This window comes from Prenolepis imparis, unplaced genomic scaffold (assembly GCF_030444845.1).
Source record: "Prenolepis imparis isolate NDT839.2.m4 unplaced genomic scaffold, iyPreImpa1.0 SCAF_1, whole genome shotgun sequence".
NCBI lineage: Eukaryota > Metazoa > Arthropoda > Insecta > Hymenoptera > Formicidae > Prenolepis > Prenolepis imparis.
In genome coordinates, this window is record NW_028141159.1 from 13035284 (window position 1) to 13056966 (window position 21683).

Sequence of the window (21683 nt, forward strand, 5' to 3'; positions counted from 1 at the left end):
AAAAAGAAAATACGACGATAATCTCTTCATCATAAACGCCATTTTATTTTGCCTATATACAGAAAGAGGAAATTCCCTTGTCGCACCTAGATAATGATTTAATGATTAATCGTGTCTTACGGACAATTAAAAGTCGATGGACGCGTGTGGCGTTTGTACCCTGACTTAAGATAATACGAGAGGAATTGTAAAGTCGGTTCCGACATTGCCCCGGACGCGAATTATAAAATAAAAAGGAAAAAATAGGTCTTTCTCTTACTTACTTTTCGCGAAAGTTAGAAAAGAGTTCGGGTAGGTAGGTAGGTATGTATTTTAAATACAAGAACACATGGTACTTTCGTCAAACATGAGGGATCAAGATAAGAATCGAGTCGCGGTCTCGATCGACAATCTCATCGTCCCTGCGCTTTCCTCTTAAACTTCAATGCCAAACCTATAGTTTTATGAACGAAAATGTTTCGTCGTCACCTAATAACATACAGATTCAAGCTTCGAATCACGTGAGGCTGAATTTCAATCGACAATGCAAAATAATTGATATTTATATCTTTTAATGTTTCGTGAAAGTAAATTCATTAGTTGAAATTTGTTTAAAAAAATTAAATTTTTATAAAGTTTATATAAATATTAAAATTAAATATAAATATTAATATTTATAATAAAATTTTAAATTATTAAAAAAAAATGCTCTGAAATTATTTAACGTTTGTAATTTTACTTTTGCTTCCATTCTATTTAAGAATGTCTCAAGTTTTACATCTTCATTTTTATATCAGCTTTCGTTTAATGTCAATACTAACTTTGATGTAACAAATATAAATCCATGACAATATATATGTATATATACAGAAAAAAAGAAACAATTTCATCGAATTATATGCTGACATTGGACTAAGCTTTGATAACCGATTTTCAAAATGTAGAATTTTATTCTCATAATAGACTCGTCATGATAAAAATCTTTGCCGAAAGTACTTATAGTTCTCTGACGTATTACGAGGAGTCATTCTTAAGAGAAAATTCTTCAAAATAGGACAACACGTAGCCTCATGTGCTAAACTGATACAAGATCGTCGATCGTTTACTTTGTTCGTTTCTGAAATCGAATCAATTTTACCTAGTGAGCTGAACATATATATCGCGCGGAAGCGATGACTTCAAGGTCTGAGTCAGAAGAGGGTAATTCTTGTATCTCTTTGATTAGAAAGTATTCTACCTGAAAACATTGCCCTCGATGAACACATTTATATATTCATAGATACTCGTCGTTTGAGTAATCTAGAAGCGTATTTTTATTGTTCTTAAGTTAGAAATTCACTGATCAACGTGTATTCGTGTTTTTTCTAATAAAGTTAATTGTATAGGCCACATGTCCAAGCAGTCTTGAACTTTTCGGGCAATGTTTCTAGGTCAGAGAACAAAGTTTTATCGCGTCCAAGAAATATCCCTTGTTCTTCTAGTAAATTTGATTGACTCTGTGATATAATGATGATAAGTAAACGGAAGGAAGAATGAGCCGGATTTTAGATTAGAAACTCGTTCATTATTTTATTCGACTTGCTCTAGTAACGTTTTAATCGTTATTAAGCAATTATTTTCGCGTGCTGTATCATATGTATATATAATATATATATATTTTTTACGCGAATTTTTATTCGAATCCGACTCAATCTCTAATCCCATTTATTCATCGCTTTATACTATATATATACTATACTATACAAAGCTCACTAGTTGTATTCGAATTAACATTACGTTCCAGTCGCTCATTCGAATTTACATAGCTATTTTTTCATACATGGATCAACCAGTATAGCGTAAAAACCATCCCGTGTAGATGCGCGATGCGAAATATCGAGAAAGTCGAGGATATACTCGAGTGTACCTAACGCACAATACAAACATCGAATTCGATCGTTTATAATAATTAATATACATGGACTTCAGAGACAGAGATGATCGCAAGTAACCGCTCGCTTATTAAACAACCTGTATATTTTGTATCACATATGTCGCTTAGAATCCGCAAGATGATTCTATCACAAAAGATTCGCAACGCGCGCGAATGTAAGCAACAAGGCGAATGATTTCTTGGACCAAGTAATGGCAATGTTTCTCGAATCTAAGATTCTTTAACCAATAGAAATTTTTGTAATCACTTGCGTCACGTTGCCTCCGAAATTGTAAGCGGAGAATGACCAAAATCGAGACGCTATTTTACAGAGGATTCCTTTAATTTATTTTCGTTGTTCAGTGCTTCAACCGTGAGTTATCTCGGGACTAGAGTGTGAGCTTATCTTTAATGAGACGTAATATCACCTTGCGTCAAGGTTCCAACTTCGATCATTCAACTCCAAGATTACAGCACTAAACGAGGGAAATAATTCAGAGGATTGAATTTAGAATAGACTTTGGTTACTCTCCTCTATATAAAAATTTCCATCGAGAATGATTACTCTCATCCCATGTTAGTACGCGTCGAAGCTTATTCTAGGCCGTTCTTTGTCGGCGAAAAAAAAAAAGGAGAGGATTTAGAGCATCCTTAGCCGTGTTTAGCCGCGCGTTTTCCGAGATGTAAAGATCGATACAATTTCTCGATACAGGCTGAAAATTGCGCGACTCAAACGTATATGAGTGAAGCGTGTGATTCAGCTGCCATTAACACATTGACTGCCAAGATATATATTTTTCAATTTACGATTTTATTTTATATTTCTTTTTCTTTAAGGATAGAATATTTTTACTAAACATTGCTCTCTTTTGATAACAGTTTCATTATAATTCTTCATATATTTATATTTTTTCCGAACGCGCGCTATATGAAACGCGGATCGCGGAGTTGTTTTACTCGTCGAAACTTATCGCTATTCCCTACGGACACAGCCAATGTGTTAAAAAAAAAGTTATTTTTCTCCCCTCTTCTTCTTTTTTGATTGCGCTAACTCTTCTCCCTCGGCCTGAGAGAAATTCGACCCGGCTGTCGGCGCGAGAGAAGCACTAGGATGCGAGAGTGACGCTGTCGCGCGCAGAATAGTGATTCTTCCCCCGAAGGAGAGTCAGTCTTGTTGAGGATTGGTAGGTAGCTCTGGTACGAGTTGGTCCTGGCACGAGGACCTGCTACCGGAGGCTGTCGACGCGTATAATCGTAGCGGCTTCGACAGCCACGGATGCAGCGGCACGTCCTCGGCGTAAGGTCGCTCGGACGGCTCCTTTCGCAGCAATGAACGGATCAGGCACTTGGCGCGCGGGCTCAGGCCCTCCGGCACGGCGAACTGGCCGCGCGAGATCTTGGCGAAGAGGTACGCGTGCTCGGCATCGTTGAACGGATAACGACCGACCAGCATCGTGTAGAGCAGCACGCCCAGCGACCAGATGTCCGCCGCCTTGCCGGAATAGGCGCGTCTGGAGCGCAGCACTTCCGGCGCGACATACGCCGGGCAACCGCGCCGATCGGTCAGCTTGTCGTCGTCATTGTCCACGATCACCGCGTCCTCGAGGCTCTCCAAGCGAAGCCGCGTTCTGTAGAGACAAGAGAGAAATAGATTAGAATTCGTCAAAGTGCATTGAGAGAATTTTCTCTTACAATTTACAATTTACCCTGAAAATCATGCAAAGAATTTCTCTGATTATATAATATTTAATATTTATCACAATAAAAATAATAATAAAATATAAAACATGTTTGATTAATTTTACTAAACTGCATAGTAAAATTAATCAGAGAAATTTTCAAATTTTTAAATTCTTTCCATACCATATTGTCCCACGATTACCATGATTTTCAGGGTAAATTCTAAGAGAAAATTCTCTCTCTCTGAGTGTGTGGCATTTTCGTAATAATTTTTTTTCAAGACACGTGGGTCTCTTACGTCACTTTTGAAATAGGCGAATTTTACGCGAGCTCCTTTTTCTCCTTTTGTCAATCTTAATTCATTTAACTTTTCGGGTACACGAGAGCGATTCAAAAGCTAGCGAGGGCGTATAATAAATGACACCTAGTTCGAGAAAATTAAAGAGCAAGCTACAGAGAACAGGATATTAAATCTTGCGAGAGATTTACGATCCTTTTGATTCGTCGTCGTGCGAAATTTGTTCCGCGTGTCTCGAGCATGCGTTGCGCCAAGTTCTGCATTTATTATCGACCTGGCTATATGATCTGCGAAGCAAAACCGAGGATCTCTGATCGTGCAACCTTTTATGCGCGCGCGCCCGAAGGCAAGGTATTTCAATTTAGCAAGAGGACAACGCGATTGAGCCATCGCCATCCCTGTTCTCAGTCCGTCGTCGGTAGTGATGGAATAAGGCATAACGAGACAGGAGAAGGAAAGGAAAGGAGAGGAGAGCGCAGCTGGCCGGTCGCGGTTCCCGCTGCGTTGATCAACCTGCAACGCGGAAGTCGCGCGTGTACGTAATATTCTTGGGTCTTGGGTAACTTCTGAACTCTCTTTCGATGCGAGTTCTCATAGTCTCGCCCACGATATTCGGTTGAGACGCAGTGGCGTAGCCAGGTCGAGAAAGCGCTACTAATTACGGATTAAAAAATCCTTTGCTCCTGCAAAAATACGTCTTCGGCTGTATACATATTATTTTTAAGCTATTTATAACAAATATCTGACATAGATATACTTTAGAGTGTTATCTATTAAAGTATTGTATTTACTGAATGAAAATATCTCATTTATTTTAAAATTCTGTGTGCAAGATGTATTTTTCTACGCACTTAGAATTAATAAGACAGTATAAATGAAAAGACAATGATCGAAAGAGGTGAGACTAGTTATACTAAAATTGTCAAATAATTATTTCTATAATATCATAAGCAAAATGCAAATTCTTCGGGAAGATGTTAATCAAATTTTCGCTAATAAAAATATATTGCATTTTATTTTAATTTTGACTATTGCACACATTATTAATTAATTGCCGTTTTGTCTCAATATATTCACATGTTTTATATTCTTTTTACAAGTATAAAAAAAAAAAAAATAAGAATAGGATGAAGATATTTAGTTACATCAACCGATTAAAATAGAATTTGTATTAATTTATGCAATACAATAGAATTATACATTTCGAAGACGTATTTCAATGAAATCGTCGCGGTTGAGATTCGTCATCATTTCGAAAGATCCGAGTGTCACGGGACATATATCTTTGGTGAACACATACGTCACGCGAGAGAGTCGTTACACGATCTTGACAATCCGTACGAGTGTCAATGGCCTCTCTCACGAGCAAATGAATCGAACCAGCGTGATGGCACGCTAGACTGTTTATGATGAACCAAACGCGGCCGCGGAGCGAGAGAGAGAAAGAGAGAGGCCGCAGCTTTCTTCGCAAACTTTCACCGCCAACCGCGCACAGCACGATATCACTCCGGGTTCAAGAACCTCTTGGCGGATTCTAGACGCGATGTGGTTTCTTGGACAGTCCGTGAAATTTATAAATCCGAAACGTTTCTCGATATTAGGACCGTCAATTATCTAAATGCGATCGATTGATTCTTATTTCTCCGTAGATATTTTGATATATATTGTAGGGTTGAAAGAAAAAAAAAAAAACAAAATAAAAGTCATTAATCAAAATTATTTAATTACGTTCCCGGATGCAATTGTGAATTAAAGTTTCCAATAGCAAGATGGACTTTGAGAATATTTTATTCCCGCGATTACATCGATCTTTGTGTTGGATAAGGAAAATCCGGAACTAAATGACGTTGCACGAGTGCGAAATATGAATCTATATATGAATACTTTGAACAATTATTCTCATATAACATCTCATATTCATTTTATGTATAAAACAGAATAACAATGGCTTTTTAAATATAAGAATCACATCTCATGTTTATCCTAAAATAGCGATTTTATAATTAGCGTAATTAATATCAAAATTAAAGGTTTAAGGTATGATTTATAGCATATTTATTGCAAGCGATTAAACATTTTAATCCAATTTTTATCTTTCGATTTTAACCCTTTATAAATATTCATAAATAATTCCGGATGTAGACAAAAATATGCGAATTCAGGTTCCAACGTGACGAATTTACAGTTTCAAGAATAGAGAGTGCCTCGCACACGCGAGCGAAGAATCGAGACCGACGATTTAGTCGTAAGGATCATTAACCTCGCGATGACGATCCTCCTGATTGAATTCGGAATATCGAACCGGACCAACGCCGCGTCGTTGCGAAAGATGCGTGGCGGAGAGAAATCCGGTCACGAGACCGAATCATTTCTTTTCACCGAGACCGAGACTGCGAACTAACGTTATATACTTGACGACTATACGCGTGTATTTTATCGCGAGATGTGCGCGTGACGTATCTAGCAATTACCGTAGGTCGAACTCCAGCATACGCGCGCAGCATCCGGGAAAAGACTGATTTGATCGTTTTAATCCGTCCATTGTGGATGGTCGATGAAAGAGAGAGAAATCCGCGAGAGATCCGGAATTGAATAAAACTCACGTATATAAGTCGCTATAAATTTTAAAGGAAAGAGAGCATATATTCGCGCGAATTGCAAATTATTTCTTCTAAAAATCGACTTGAAAGAATTTAAAAAATTTGACGTGTAAAATTTTGATAAAAATATGTATACACAGAGAGAATTTTCTCTTAGAATTTACCCTGAAAATCATGGTAATCGTGGGACAATATAGTGAGGAAAGAATTTTATGAGAATTTGTTTGATTAACATATTTATCACAATAAAAATAATATCTATTACAATAAAATATAAAAGATATGTTTGATTAATTTTACTATGCAGTTTAGTAAAATTAATCCCATGATTACCATGATTTTCATGATAAATTTTAAGAGAAAATTCTCTCAGTGCGTATATAGAGAAAGAGATTACACCGGATTACACACTCAAATAAGAATTTAATACATCAACTGGAATTTCTAATTCTTAGCTCATAATTGTCTAAAATTTCGCCAACGACATATCGTAACCGCATGCGTTACGGTAATCTCACGCTTGCGTCCTAAGCGTTCGCGTTTATCCGGGGAAGGCGAGAAAGGGAGGAAAGGATACTACACGCCGTGCTGGACGTCGACCGCGCCGGTGGAACGAACGAGCCACGCGTTTCCTAATTATACGGACGTTTCAAAAGTCTAGCAGCCGATGAACCAATATGCTTTTCTGGCTTGCGACATTCCTCGGGTTCTCTTTATTCCACGTGCGCGCGCGGGAGCACCAGCAACAGCAGCAGTAGCAATAATCCCGCCGAGCGGCAGGAATGCGATTAGCCAACAACGGACCGACATACGAGTCGATCTCCCGCCGGTCACCGATACACCCGGCCTGGTTTAGCACGACTGGTTGCAGCTTTTCTGTCTTGTGTGCCTGTCGCAGCGACACGTGGGTGCGTCGTCGTATCGCGGATAGTCACGCCGAGATAATGTCGCGCGCGAACAGGCTTTGCATTACACACCTTGAATCACGACTCTCGGTCCATCCGGAATCCAGAGGAATGATAAATGCAATAGCGACATTGCAATCCAGAGAAGGATTTGTAATCGTTTGTCTGTTGCTGCTAGGTGTGTGGTTTCAAAACACCTGTTTAAGTTTGTGAAAATTTAGTCAAGTTTTAATTAATTTTCAAACAAAATTATTCGCGCCCGCAATCTGGGGAAGATATTAATTTCTGAACAACTTGTATAAATATATTAATTTCTGAAGAATTTGAAATGTCAAATGATTAATTATGTTTCTATTCTAAATGAGTGTTTAGGGACTAGGAATTTGATACATCGAATAGTGTATCGATATGGTGCATCTATCGCGTACGAAACATCTTAACATTAGCGAAACGCGCTCTCTTTCTTTCGTCCGGAAATCACAGATCCTCGACGAATTGATACATATATATTCGTTTCATTCGTTTCATTTTCATATTTACTGGTATTTTTTTCCACCGTCGAGACAGAGAGGTCACTCTCACACAAGAAAAACACACCCACTGCAATCGATTTCCCGTTCACTCGGAAAAGCGAACGCGAACTTTAATACTATCGATATCTTCGCTGCGATCTAGGGATGACGAGTGTCATTTATCAATTTTAAATGAATTGTTGGGAAAGACGCTTTCGATCGCTCTGTATGTGCTCAGTTTGCACTTATTTGTGAAAATAATTTATAATATACATACAAAATTTATTAAAAAAAAAAGAGGAAAAGAAAAATTATATCTTTGTATTAAATATACTGCAAATTTTTATAAAAAGATTAATCGAATATATCCGTATTTACAATAATGGACCCTATTAAAGTAAGGAACCGGCTTGCGATATAAATTCAATTCCAGCAAGGCTAAATTAATTATATGATTACAGGAACTCTCTTACCTTGCTTCATCGGCGAAGACAAACTTCCGGAGCTTGAGATCCCTCAGCACGACCCCGTATTCATGACAAGTCGCAACAGCCCTGGCCGCCTGCCGGAAGAGCCGTCTCGCCTCGGGCTCGCGCAGTCTCCTGCGCGCCCTTACGTAGGCGTGCAGATCACCGTGATGGCCCTCCAAGAGGAGATAACGCCGACCTCCAGGTGCCTCTACCACACCCGCCACGCCGCTCGCCGCACCGGTGCCCTCCAGACGAAGGTGGGCTTGCAGCAACGCCTCGCAACCTTTGTCGCCCACGGTCAGCGCCTGAGTCAACGCATCGTCGTTAGTTAAAAACGGATCGGAAGTGAACCATAAAGGTAAGTTTTTATACTGTCCGTTAGAAATATCGAACGATTTGGTTCCTTAATTTTACACAATTTATACATCTCCGAATTTTACACATATTTTTAATAAATTTCCACTCTTATGGGATATTGTAATATATATGCTATAAAAAAAAACAAGATTTTTTTTTCTTTAACAAACGTTCTTGACGGAAATGCCATTTTCGATTATTTACTTTCAATTCGAACGAAATAAATTATCGTTCAACGAGCTTGAATTATTCCAAGCGGATATCCTTGAAAAAGCGTTTTCGATGATGAATTTAAATGATGATCAGTAAGATGCGTGACCATGATTCTTCGTTTCGTCATACGACGCCGAACACGATGTTTAAGATTGATAAACTTACATCCATTCTAATTTCCTCAATTATTCTAATTAAGAATTGGATTCGGGTTTCAGATATCGAGATACCAAACTAATTTAAATTATACATATTACAAGCCTAAACAGAACTTTAATTAAAATTAATCTTCGATAAAAAGTAGAAGAGGGGAGGATAAGAATCTAATCAATATTGTATATAATTATATATACATATATATTTATGAATAATATTCAATTAATATTTTTGTCGTTATGATTTGTGTATCAATTTTCTCGTTATGAAAACTTTATGCAACAAACGAAATTGTCGATTACTTTTGAAATTTTGCTCGTCCAGCTGTTCATCTCTGTCTCGTGTTGAAACCTGACACCATTTCGACATTCGAGTCCCATTAGTTTAATAAGAGCACCGTGCGTTCTTTACGAAATCGAGTCAATCAGTCATCGATTGCCGCCTTTGTAAACTCGCGAAGATACTTTGAAAATTCTCTCTCGCTCGCATCATTCGGTAAATTTGAAAAATGGATGGGAGAGAGAAAAGAGGTCAAACTTGACAAAGTATTGCATTCAAATTTTTCTTTAGCAAATTTACCAAACATAATATATAGAATAAAGAACAAAAATCGCAAATATACATCTAGAGTGATTCATAAACTGATATGTGCTCTACTCATACTTCTATCAACCTTGAACCCTTGCGAGGAGTTTAATGGCATTAGCTCAGCGACCGCTCTATTCTCTCCGAAATTGCTACGACTCTCATTTTTTTTTTTTTTTTTTTTTTTTTTTTGAAATCACAAACTCTTGTAATTTGCAAAACGGACATGTTTGCGAAAGCGTGCGTCTCGCGTAATCGTCGATTAAATTAAACGGCCGTGGTTTTAGTTCGCGATTATGAATAACGGACAACAGTGTGGCGATATGCGACGGATATGCGAGGTAAGAGGTGAGGCGGGACACGAGGTGACACAACCTTGTATTTGTTCGCAGCGCGATGATGTAAGCCGGCTCGCTCATTGTATAACGCGCGGCGATTGTAAAATGTTAATGGAAACGCGGCGGGAGGGTCCACGCAATAAACGTATTACATGGCGTTTATTAGTCTCCTTTCGAGCAATTTCTAGTTACGTTTTATAAAAAAAAAAGTGATATACATGAATTATTTCAACGCACGATCGCGAAATCGAAACACTGCAGATGCAATGCGACATAAGTAAACATAAGCAGACATAAACTTGAAAAACAGGAAATGGAGTACACGTGCGCGTAAATTTATACAGGAGTTTTGTTCTCTTAAATAAGAATTTATATAGATTTATAACGCAAAATAAACCGATTACGCAATTTAATTTCAAACAATCTAATTTTCACGAGCAATTTAATTTATTGATAATACAATTAACATTCTATACCGATAAATCCATCATTATCAATATAAAATACTGAAATTCGAAATTAAAATTTTCTTTTCATTTATATGCGAATTTAAACATCCGCATTAGTTATCAAAATATTATATATGTAAAGAAAAAAATGTTAAATTTATTTTACTCGTTGATTTATCTCTCGCCAAAAATATTTCAGCTTTGAATCGTGACCGAATTTTACGGAATTTTATCGAACAAATATCTCGACGGAAATCGCTTTTTTCGTTTAATTAGAGAAGCCGATCGCTTAGATAAGGAATAATTGAATCTTCCACGAGGAAGTCGTAAACGTTTCCTATATAGACAAATGCGCTCAGTTACATCGTCGTCGATCTTGCAACGAGCTTCACGGTAGAAGCTTCGATCGACCCGAACATTAGCGGACCGTTACGTCCGTATACTCCATTATATAATGCCACAATATAGTTGGATGGAAACTCGGCAGCTGCAGTGCGCTGTGGAAGTATCCACGTGCGATACCATGTCACCGCCAACATACGCTTTACCATACTTATTATGCAAAAGGCTAACTCATAATATTGTTGTTATCGCGAGATGTTGCGAAAATCTTCGTTATTTATTTGCATTATCCGTTTCTTAGAAAATTTTGTTATTATATTAATAACCGTGATAAATCTATTAATATTTTGCGAAAATGCTTAAGACAATTTGCGTAAAAGAATATATTATAAACCATCTTTAAAAAATCACATATATTATTTATTCAATAATATGATTGCACATTATTAATGGAGAAGAAATTATTATTTCTCGAGATAATAAAAAATATGCAGACTTAAATTGATAATGTCGGAACGTCTGCAAGTCCTTAGCTAACAATTTACGCGTGTCGCTGAGATTTATGACGTGGAGCAGACGAGCGACTTTGAAACGTCTGATTGCTCAACTCGGAGCCGAGAATTTATGAAAAAGATACTGACCTTTGCAACGAGTTGCTGACCGCTATGCACGTCGACACATCGATAAAGAGCGCTACCCTCGGCCGGACCAAGAAGCAAGAATCGATCCCCCAGTAGGGTCGGTCCCCCGTGAAGGTCGGTGGGCACCGACTCGCAGCTAGGGAAGACGCAGCTCGGCGGCACCACCGCGCTGCTCTCGTCGTTGGCCGGCTGTTGCTGCGGCAACGGCTGCTGCTGAACGACGTCCTGACCGCCGCCGTTAAGACCGACGAGGAACTTGCCATTGTTGGTGCGGGTCGGTACTTGCAGATGCAGTGGATGCTGCCTGGCCACTCTCATGTTGCGTCCCCTTTAAATCGCGCGCGCGCGCCCGCGCATACACTCGGTGTATCACTCGTGCAGAGACAGCGTTCTTGTTATTATATGTATTGTCCTGGTTCACGCGCCCCTGTATCGCGAATTATCGTAAGAATGCGTTGAACACACTTCGCGCGTCACTTTTGGATTTTCGTCGCGATGCTACAGTCCCGAGTATTGGCATCTAATATATGTACAAAGAGCGCAACGTGGATTTCTCGGTTTCACGACGGGTGTTTGGCTTCTCTATATAAGCTCTAACGAGTTAAGCTATTAGTTAGAAATATCACTTGTGCTTTTGGGGGGAGTGGAACCCGTGCAGTGTCGTTTCGCAATGTCGCTGCGCCAGGTCCTTGGACGGAGAGAGATCTTCGTGGATAATCAGTCGGTCGCTGTCGAGAACTGATTCTGCAATAGGAAAAGAACGAGAGTATTAGAAATAGAATACTAACACAGAGCTACGTACGAGTTTATCTCGCCATTTTACCTCGTTAATTTAAATCCTCAATTTAAATCGAAGATATTCTATTCTTAATATTTTATATAATTGCACGCGATCTTTATATTAGAAGACTAAAATTAAAAACGCGGTCACGTTTATAGTAAATCGATTGCACGGATTCGGATCACGATAAATCGGCGTTTAATTTAAAAATCTTGCTCTCAGATTCGCCGTCGTGTCTTTCGCGAGATATAAAAACGAAAGAATATTTTATTCTCTCTTGATAATCCGTGCAGCGCTGGCCCTGGCCAAAATAGCAGAAGAGGCATGGCGCACCTACATCACAATTACGCCTACGTGTTACACGCCCGCACGCCTCGTGTGCACGATTCACGACGATGACAATAGTTCCGTTCGCAAAGTCCACAATATGATTCACGGACAATTTCAAAATGCGCGGCATTTCAACATTCCTGCCTCATGCGCAATTTCTACGGTCGAGAAGGGGACTTCGTAAGGTCAGGGATATCGTCGGGACACGGAGACAACGACGGCTCGCGAGTTATCTTGTGTGCCTGTCCCGAGTCAGTTCCACGACGCGACCACGTTATGAATATTAATCATTCGTTTAATTGTATCGTCACATATACAATAGGTGGTGAACATTTTTTTTACAAAATAGAGCATAGAAATAGAAAAATATGCGAGTCTATCTATTTGCAATGCGTTAATCGTCTCCTGTAAATATCAGGGAAAGTTTGCAAATGCAAATCTTGCAGAAAAAGTTGCCAGAGAGAAAGTTAATGGACGTAACATCGTTTTGCAAATTTACTTTACTCGGGTATACGCAGAATAGAAACTGCATTGCGTTTAATTAGCCAGGAGCGAAGAGATTTATTCGTAATAAACTTTCGTAACGCGTTTGTGTTACAAAACGGCATCGATTGTACCTATTACAAAAGTATCGACGCGGTTTTGCGGATCCCTAGAGCCGGCACTGATTGCGATAGAAGATAACTGACGACGAAAGCAAATTACGTGACAGTTTTATGAATGATCGAACGCAGAGAAGAGATGTGTATTGTATATACGCGTGATCGGCGATGATAGAAGCGAAAGAGCTCGCGATTTTATTTGCGGAAGGAAAGATTCCTCCGATCTTTCAGGGAGAGAGGTACGGCCTAATTTATCCGAGATCGCCTGAAATAGTAGCGGCTGCGATGATCCACTCGCATCATGATGACTCACGCGCGTAATTTTATCGTAAATAATCCGCTTCCCCCTCTTGTTCTCCCCCGCCACCCCCGATAAATGTCGATGACACCATGTTGATCCACGATGTTTACAAAACAATGAACCCATTCGCCGCATCATTGAAAATCCATGATTGCACGAATGAATTGCACTAACGAATCGAAATAAACGTAAATTTATGTGCTGAAAACACGTAATAATAAATGAGCATATGCAGTCATTTATGTCAATCAAGCGTCTCAATTTCTAATATCGAGATTACGTTTGATTTTGCAACAAAACATATATTAATTGATTTTATATTCAAAGTTTTTAAACAAATATTTTTTACTTCCTGCACGTTTCAGATATTTGCCCATTGAATTAAGGAAACATAATTCTGTGTAATTGAATATGAAGAATGAGTAAAGATTCATGCATAAACATTATTCATTGTTAGTTTTTTGCAAAGTTATGAGCAAAACCTCTTTCTCTCTCTTTGCCGCAGATTTTTTTTTTCTTCAAAATTTATAAAATGCTTTACTTAATTGCGGTAAAGTTTAGCAATTACATCGTAGCAAAATCAAACGAATAAAGCGAATTTTTATGCTGAAATTTGCTTCCGCGGGTGACATCGCTCTTCTATTAGCTCGTTATACATTCCCATCCGCATAATCGTTCAATGTCGATTCAAGATATGCAAATATCACGCGGTTGTCCTTGAGGAAGCTCCTCGAAGCGTACAACCGGCGTGCCGCGTATGCTCATTTTCATGCGACTTCGTCGTATATAGAAGCGTCGTTTTTCTCTAAATTCAACAAAATAAGCGAATTCGAACCGAATTCGATCTCACGTCAAATTACAGCCCACGCATTTCTTTTCATAGCCACATTCAATGACGACGTTAGAAATGAGAAATTATACGTATAATTCCGTGTTTTATAATATATCGAAGCAGCATTTTTTTTGCTAATCATAATAACACAATTGATAGAGAGAAATAAAATCTATCTGCAACTCTTTTTCTGATTCATGAATTAATAAAAAAGTTGCAGATTTCGTTCGCGTACAATAACTCTAAATAGTATTTATATATGTTAACGTTATATATTTTTAATTATGGTAGTTAAGAATCGGGATTAGTAGGTCATTGTTCTTGTTCAAACTGAAAAATTATAGCGAGTTAGCGACGATAATTAACGACTCGACGATAATGAGCAACAGAGTCGAATGCGAAGACCGGCATTTCATCGAGTAAATTGCCGATAAACGTGACGAAATACTATGTGTTCGACCTTGAGTGTGCGAAACGAAGAATCGAGAGATGAGACAGAATATCGAGAGACTCGAAGCAGAATATACAAAGTATAAATCTCGCAATTCTCTACGCGAGATAATAATTAAATAATGATTATAGATAATTGATATAAAGATTAAGTAATTAAAAATAAAATTAACGTAAAATCCTGCTCTTATTTTACATGATCTTTTTTTCTACAATTGCAAGGGAAAAAGTTTTTAAATTTCTATGGCAAAAACTTTTACGAGGAATTAATTTGACATTTATATTATCATTGTTAACTGTGACTTATATTATCAGGGTCTTAGCATTCGTGCATAGTAATTTTAGTATTTGTAATTGGTAAGGAAATAGCTATCTCAGACAATTTTGAGTGAGATATTACTCAATTCTGGTTGTTTATGAGCTTTGTATCGTATCGTTTAAAAATCATATATCATTCGCGTGGCAGATGCTGACTGGCGATACTCGCGAAACCTTCTCCATTACGATATCTACGCACTTGCGCAAAAGTCGACAACACCGACGCAACAACGAGTCTCGGTCTCGAGCGGCTCCAAAGATCAGGGCTGTGCAACGCGATCTCCTTCCCCTCCGCTTCCCCCGTCGTCAAGTTTCCTTTTCGTTGCGATACGAGATGACGAGAAATGGTAACTTGTTTTTATCACCGTAGGACTTTCCAAGGCGGAAAGCGGCTTTATCACAATGATCACGTGGATGCCATGATATTATTCGCGAGGTCAGAGCCGTATCGACAAATGAACAGACCTGAGTCGATTATTTGTATCCTCCACATTATATTATTCGACGATGATTTAACGGCAATGATTATTACAATCTGTCTATAACAGTTTCTTAAACTCAGCTATCACGAATATTTTGAAATAATTAGATTAATAATCATATATCGCGCACTTTTTATAAAAAAGTCGAAATGATAAAAGCTATTGTAAAACTATATAATGCAATCAGCTGATTTCATATTCAGTTTAATATGAAAGCCAGATAAGAAAAATATGTATATTAAATATAGAATATGTGAATCAAACATGAGTCAAAAACTATATTATGAAATGAGATTATCTGTCAAAGATCAATATTCCAAAAGAAATGATGAAATCTTTTCATGTATTGAGCCATACATGAAGCTTAAATTCATTATGCATGAATAACAATGCTAATTTTTATTTTTTTATAGCTCCTTTTCATAATATAGATTTTTTTACACATAAATCTATCTATAAATAAGCATCGCGTAATCTCTATATGCATGTTCTCTAGAAAATCGATAAATCTTTCCTAATAAAACGTAATTTTTTTAAATAAAAAACGAGGAGAAACTGCAAGTAACTGTAATAGAATAAAAATCTTTGATCGAACCGTGAGAGAATTAAAGTTGTCGAGCGGGACAAGTCAAGACGGTTTCGTGGCCGTCGATATAACCGGCAGGTGCGCGAACCCAGGGCACTGTCGAGGTCTTATTCACCCCTCCACGTGCGTTCCCTCAATGAAACGCGCGTATCTGACGAAATTGCGAGTTCGGAATTAGTAAAGTGTTGCGTTCGTCTCTCTCTTCGTCATCGTCATCGTGTAGTCGCCGCCGCACAACCGCGTGCGTGTGTCGAAATGACACGCGCACGCGTGCAACCGATCCGTATATACCTATACGTTTTGCCAGAGAGAGAGAGATATCCTTCGGTAAGGTCAAAATGGCGGAGAGCTCACCACGATTGTCGCATGCGCGTGCAATATTGCGGGCATCGTTTGCATTAATAGCGCGCAACCAAAACGTGACGCAAGTTGGCGAAATAAATTGCCTAATATTATTTTGTTACGTCCCGCTATCGTTTTTATATTGCAAAAAAAATATTCGTTCCGATTAAAGCCGACCCGGTTCCCCGAAAAATCGGGGAAAAATTCCGATCCCCTTATCGCAGCATCCTCTTTCTTTTTTTCTCTTTTTTTTTTCTCGTCCGATCTCGCAATATTGAAACCGCCTGTGATCTCGCCGGGTAGAATTTCCGGTGAAGATTGAGAAAGATGGATCTCAACACCGGTTGTCGCGTTTCCTTTGTGTCAAAAATAAGCAAAGAAATTGTTTTCGTACGTCGCTGAGCATCGACGTAAACTCGCTTAAGTCATACCGGTTTTTATAGTGCCTGCCTCGAATCTTTCATTCAATATAAACACCCTCATTCAGTGTAAATCTGACTATAAGGCTGACTCAATGGAAATAAACAAGGAGAAATCCAACTACGCGTTTCTCGATATACGATATAAAATGTTAAATACTTTTAAACAAAGATCAATTATGCTCGATTGCATTCGAGTGTTGCAATTTCTTGCAAACATTTTAAAAGGCTCGAAAAATTTAATAGGATTATCTTGAATAAAATGGGGAAAACGCGATTTCGAAACATTGCTCATATATATGTATATTTGAACAGACAATTACAAAGACAATTTCCTTGATAGGACTTTCCGGAATGTTTCTTCAATGACAACGCTACATCCGCTCGACTTTATCAGAAAAGGATTACGATCCAGATTCGCGAAATCATTACGAAATGCAAAGAGGCCATGACGCAGCACTCGTCCGGTGTCATCCGGCTTTTGTGCTTGACACGTGCCACAATTAACGATCGATATTTAGGGGCGGTGCAAAAAGTGATTCAACAAAGCATAAAAACCTAAAGCATCGTTTTCTACCGGCAATATATATAGTTTTATTAAAATCATTATGACTCAAGTTTTTCGATGACACCATAAACATACGGGGGGGAAAAAAAAAAAAAAAAAAAAAAACAATGTGATAGAAACGTGCGACTCGTGCAGCGTAAAACCTATATTGCATCAAAAATTTAAATCGTAATCGCGGGAGAAAATTTTTAATGGATCGCGCGATCAGGTCAGATCGGTTGTCGCAACCAGCAGATACGCCAAAGACAACCTCGACAATAATAGCGTCGATGCAATAATCACTGCACTTTACACAAGCACTCTCGGCGGCAATGTCGCGCTACCATCGTTTCCACCCCCGAAACGAGTAATCCCCAAAGTAGCTAGGCATTCCACGGTCGATAGCGCGTTTCCTGCGAAGAATTAGGGGAAGGTGCACACGCGCCGACCAATTCCCATCGTTCCCCGCGCGAGATTCACACTTATAAGCGAGAAAGAGAGAACGAATGTCGTGTGGAGAGGTGGAGCTTTACCTTCGTGTTTTTTTTTTTCTTCGTCGTTGTTTTTGCCGTGCGTCGTTCCTGAATCGGTGGGTGGTTAAGACGATTGGACGTCCGCGGGCGGCACCGTGCGATCGAGGCGTTTGATGCGATCGGCCTCGTCGGAGTCTTCTTCTTGGCTCGCTTCTCACGTCGGCTGCTGCGTCACGTTTGACGGAGCTGTTGGTTGTTTCGTTTTCCAAAACACGGCCGAGAGGTTTTCGTCTTCCGCGATTTTTTGTTCAACTTCCGAGAGACGAGAACAAAGATTGGAGAGAGAAAGACAGAGAGAGCGGGCGCGTGTACGCGAGAGGAGACTCGTGGTATCCGCGCGACGGACGGTCCAACGTTTTGGGCCGGCCCACCGCTCAGAAACGACGGCGGCAGCAACAAGACGGGCGAGCACAAACCGACGGTGCCATTGTGCAGCTGACAACTGAACTGACGGACAGACGTACGCGGACGGGTAACCCAGGCGTACCGCGCTTCGGCAATCATCGGCAATCATCGGTCGCGTTCGTGACTGCCGGATGGGGGAAGGCGGCTCGACTGACATCTGACATCAGACCGCCCCCCTTACCACCCCGCCAGTTCCGTCGAGACTGTTTGGCAATTTGGGTGGTTTGCTCTTTCGCGCGTCGCGTCGGTGCGACCTAACCTTTTCTGGTATTGTCGAACGATATTTTATGATGTTATATCCCTTCTTCTTTTAATTCGATTGAATATATAAACATATTACAATCTAAAGCAATTTTTTTTCTTAAAGATAGTAAGAATTTACAGCATATATTTTATTAATGATTGCATCTAAAAGTTGTATACTCAATAAAATATTAATCTATAATATAGTAATACTTGCACTTGATTTGTTGATAAACATTAAGATTGTCTCAAACTACCTATTATGAAAGATACAAAGTTGTTATAAAAGTATAACGCAATTTATATATAGAAAGTTTATGCGTGTATCTATATAGATACTTAATAATATTCATATTTATTGATTTTGAAAAATTCGTTACTTTCCAGAGGTCAATGGTATCATTAACGAGATGGAAAAGCACGCGTGAATTCCTTGAATCACCGGAAACGTGTTACATCATACGCTGTTGCTATCGTAACACGTGCTACGATTGCGCACGCGGATGATCGTTCCCGTTGTCGTCTAGGAGAAGGCGGTCCATTAAATTCGTCACGAGAGAGCAGATATATTCGCGGAAACGACGGATGCTTCATCGTTACACACCAGCGTTGTGGTATGTACCTCTTATTTGTATCCCTTTGAGAAAGCGACATATAAATGATAAAAATGATCAGGAATTGATCGAAACATCTAGGTGCTACTATAACCACTTTGATATGTACACGTACTCGCGATATGTATACGTGGACTCTTTGAATCGCAACACGCGGTCATAATATATACATATGTCAAGCTTATCAGCCACATTGCAAAGCGTCTTACATTAGCATATGTATAGCATGTATACCATCTATACAGTAGTGGAGTTTTATTCTGTAGAATAAATTGTTAACAGATACTATGGAAAATAATCACGTGCGAATTTGAAAAATTCGCAAATAATCAATTTATATTGTCTTGATTTTTATTTTAATTATTATATAAAAATTACACATGAAAATTATATAAAATATTGACAAATTTGAATAAAGTCATCAGCTGATTTATTTTAAATATTTATCTCAGAGATGTTTGAAATTTCGCGAAGGAAAATCGATAATCTCCAAAGAAATTAGAGTCTGTTCAGCATCTTTAAAAATTTACGTACGCAATCTTCGCGAGACATGAGATCTTTGCAGAGGCTTGCTCGGCGCAACGCGCCCTTGACCTACCTACCTTAACGCTCCTCGTTGAGCGCGGGAGGCAGGCTTTAAACAATTGCGCGTATAAGGGCATGTAACTTCACCCACGTGTGACCGTGACGGATCTCCTACCTTCGATTATTCAGTTTTTCCTAACGTGACGATGTACGGCGAATAAAATTTCACGTAAATCCTTGACGAATGCATTGTATGTTCAGATTTTTTTAAATCAAATAGAAAACTCAAATATATATTGATCATTATGTCGCTTAAAACAATGAAAATCAGCAATTCAGCAAAAAAATGCAAATAAAACAGAGATTGAAAATAGTTAAATCAAATAATATTTATTAAAAAACAATTTTTTTTATATAATTGCGCATTTAATGTGTATATATGTGTGAGAACAGTATAAAGTTAATATATAAAGATGTATTTAAGATGATAAAGTAGTATTTAAAACTGATTTAAAATATATACCGCAGTAAAATTATGTCATATAATTTTTATGTCAATATTCGAAGACCTCTATAACATTCATCTATTTTCTGAAACATGTGTAAATGAGCACTTGATATGGTGTGTGTGGCGCGCGTGTTAAAATCATCGATATACACATATATACATATTTTATGATTTAATGGCTACTCTGGGGTGCACATGCACGTAGAGATCGACTCTGGGCATTGCGAAGACGTGTACGCGGGCACGTATATCTCGAAAGAAAGAAAGAGAGAGAGAGAAAGATAATGCCACGATTGCGTGATGTCTGGATCACGTTCGAGTCAGGCCAGGCCTTCGTAAACGGCGTTTCCAAACGTTCCCGCGTTCCGACCACCGGATATTGATCAATTCGATCACCTTTTTTATCCCATGCCATTCCGCTCACGTGGGTGGCTCTGTTCGCGATGATTAACTGGCGCGAGACGAAGCGTGCGGAGCAGGCACGAAAAAGAAGAAGAAGAAGGAGCAAGTGGATTATATCGGTGGTGATCGATACAGTCCGTGAAAACTGAGCACTCCACGTGGCTCGTTGTAACGTGGCGGCTGTCATTACAAAAGAGATCCGGAAAGTCACGCGTGATTCGCTCCGTTATCGTCATTCATTTCGACAGCGCGAGTCTTATCGCGAGTTGCGTTTGCAAGTATAGTATACGATTAACAAAAAAATGCATGCATGAATAGTTTAGGATTTAAGATATAATTTAAGATTGATTTGAAGTAATAAGCCTGACTGAAATATTTCAACTCTTGTCTAGAATTGCTTGGCAAATTTATTATTGCAGTTTTATTTTTATTTTTAATTATTACTAATGTACGTTTTGCATAGGATGACAAAGTTATTCCCTCACATATTCTATCATAAAAAAGAAATTATACATGATTTTCAAAATACATCTATATACTGTCGCGCAATCCAATCGATTATGTTGTTTGAATAAAAGCTTAATGGATTATTACATTATATTTTACCAATTGATAAAACGTGATAACGCTTAATTCGCTCGATTTGAGAAATAATACTGACCTATACGATAATAAAAGTGCAAGAAATTAGAGAAAAATCGAATTATTGTTTTCTCAGAATCCAACAAGGATTGTATAAAAATTTCTATGTAAATAATAACCTTTGTCTCATGTGTTCGGGAGGGAATAAAATTAAAATTATCACTAGGCGATAATCCGTAGAACTGGTTTCGTTTATCGCGAGGGATGACGACAGCACAGTATCCTTTACCGCACCATTATTTTTAGTCAGATTTTTAGATATATTTTCTTCTTTTTTTCTTCGGCGCTTGGTGTCATTCTTGCGGATATTTCGTCATGCGACACGCGATTGATTCTGGGTGCTCCGTTGACAGTTCATTGATTAGTGATTTGTATTATCGAACG

At 38.6% G+C, this 21683-nt stretch overlaps 2 protein-coding genes across 7 annotated transcripts in view; one reads left to right on the top strand and one right to left on the bottom strand.

Annotated features, from left to right (window-relative positions):
• Window positions 1-23: 23 nt before the first annotated feature.
• Window positions 24-18401, bottom strand: Trbl (tribbles pseudokinase 2). Of its 3 annotated transcripts, none has more exons than XM_083040693.1 (4): window positions 17961-18401; window positions 11438-12181; window positions 8360-8661; window positions 24-3519 (listed from the first exon to the last, which is right to left on the bottom strand). In XM_083040693.1, exons 2-4 carry the CDS (start codon window positions 11753-11755, stop codon window positions 3057-3059), a joined length of 1083 nt encoding a protein of 360 aa, XP_082896819.1. In that variant the 5' UTR covers window positions 11756-12181; window positions 17961-18401; the 3' UTR covers window positions 24-3056. The 3 variants fall into 3 exon arrangements, with proteins under 3 accessions (XP_082896819.1, XP_082896978.1, XP_082896899.1); XM_083040852.1 differs by lacking the exon at window positions 17961-18401 and adding an exon at window positions 16129-17954; XM_083040773.1 differs by lacking the exon at window positions 17961-18401 and adding an exon at window positions 15251-15786.
• LOC145937684 (BPTF-associated chromatin complex component 1) overlaps window positions 8574-21683 on the top strand; it is a 29971-nt gene continuing 16861 nt past the window's right edge. For 3 of the 4 annotated variants that reach the window (XR_014425633.1, XR_014425609.1, XR_014425626.1), the window contains exons 1-2: window positions 18495-18632; window positions 18996-19222. The gene's annotated coding sequence lies outside the window, so the exon portion shown is untranslated. Of the gene's footprint in view, window positions 8715-18494; window positions 18633-18995; window positions 19223-21683 lie in introns of those variants that run through there. The other variant, XR_014425618.1, reaches the window with a different exon arrangement.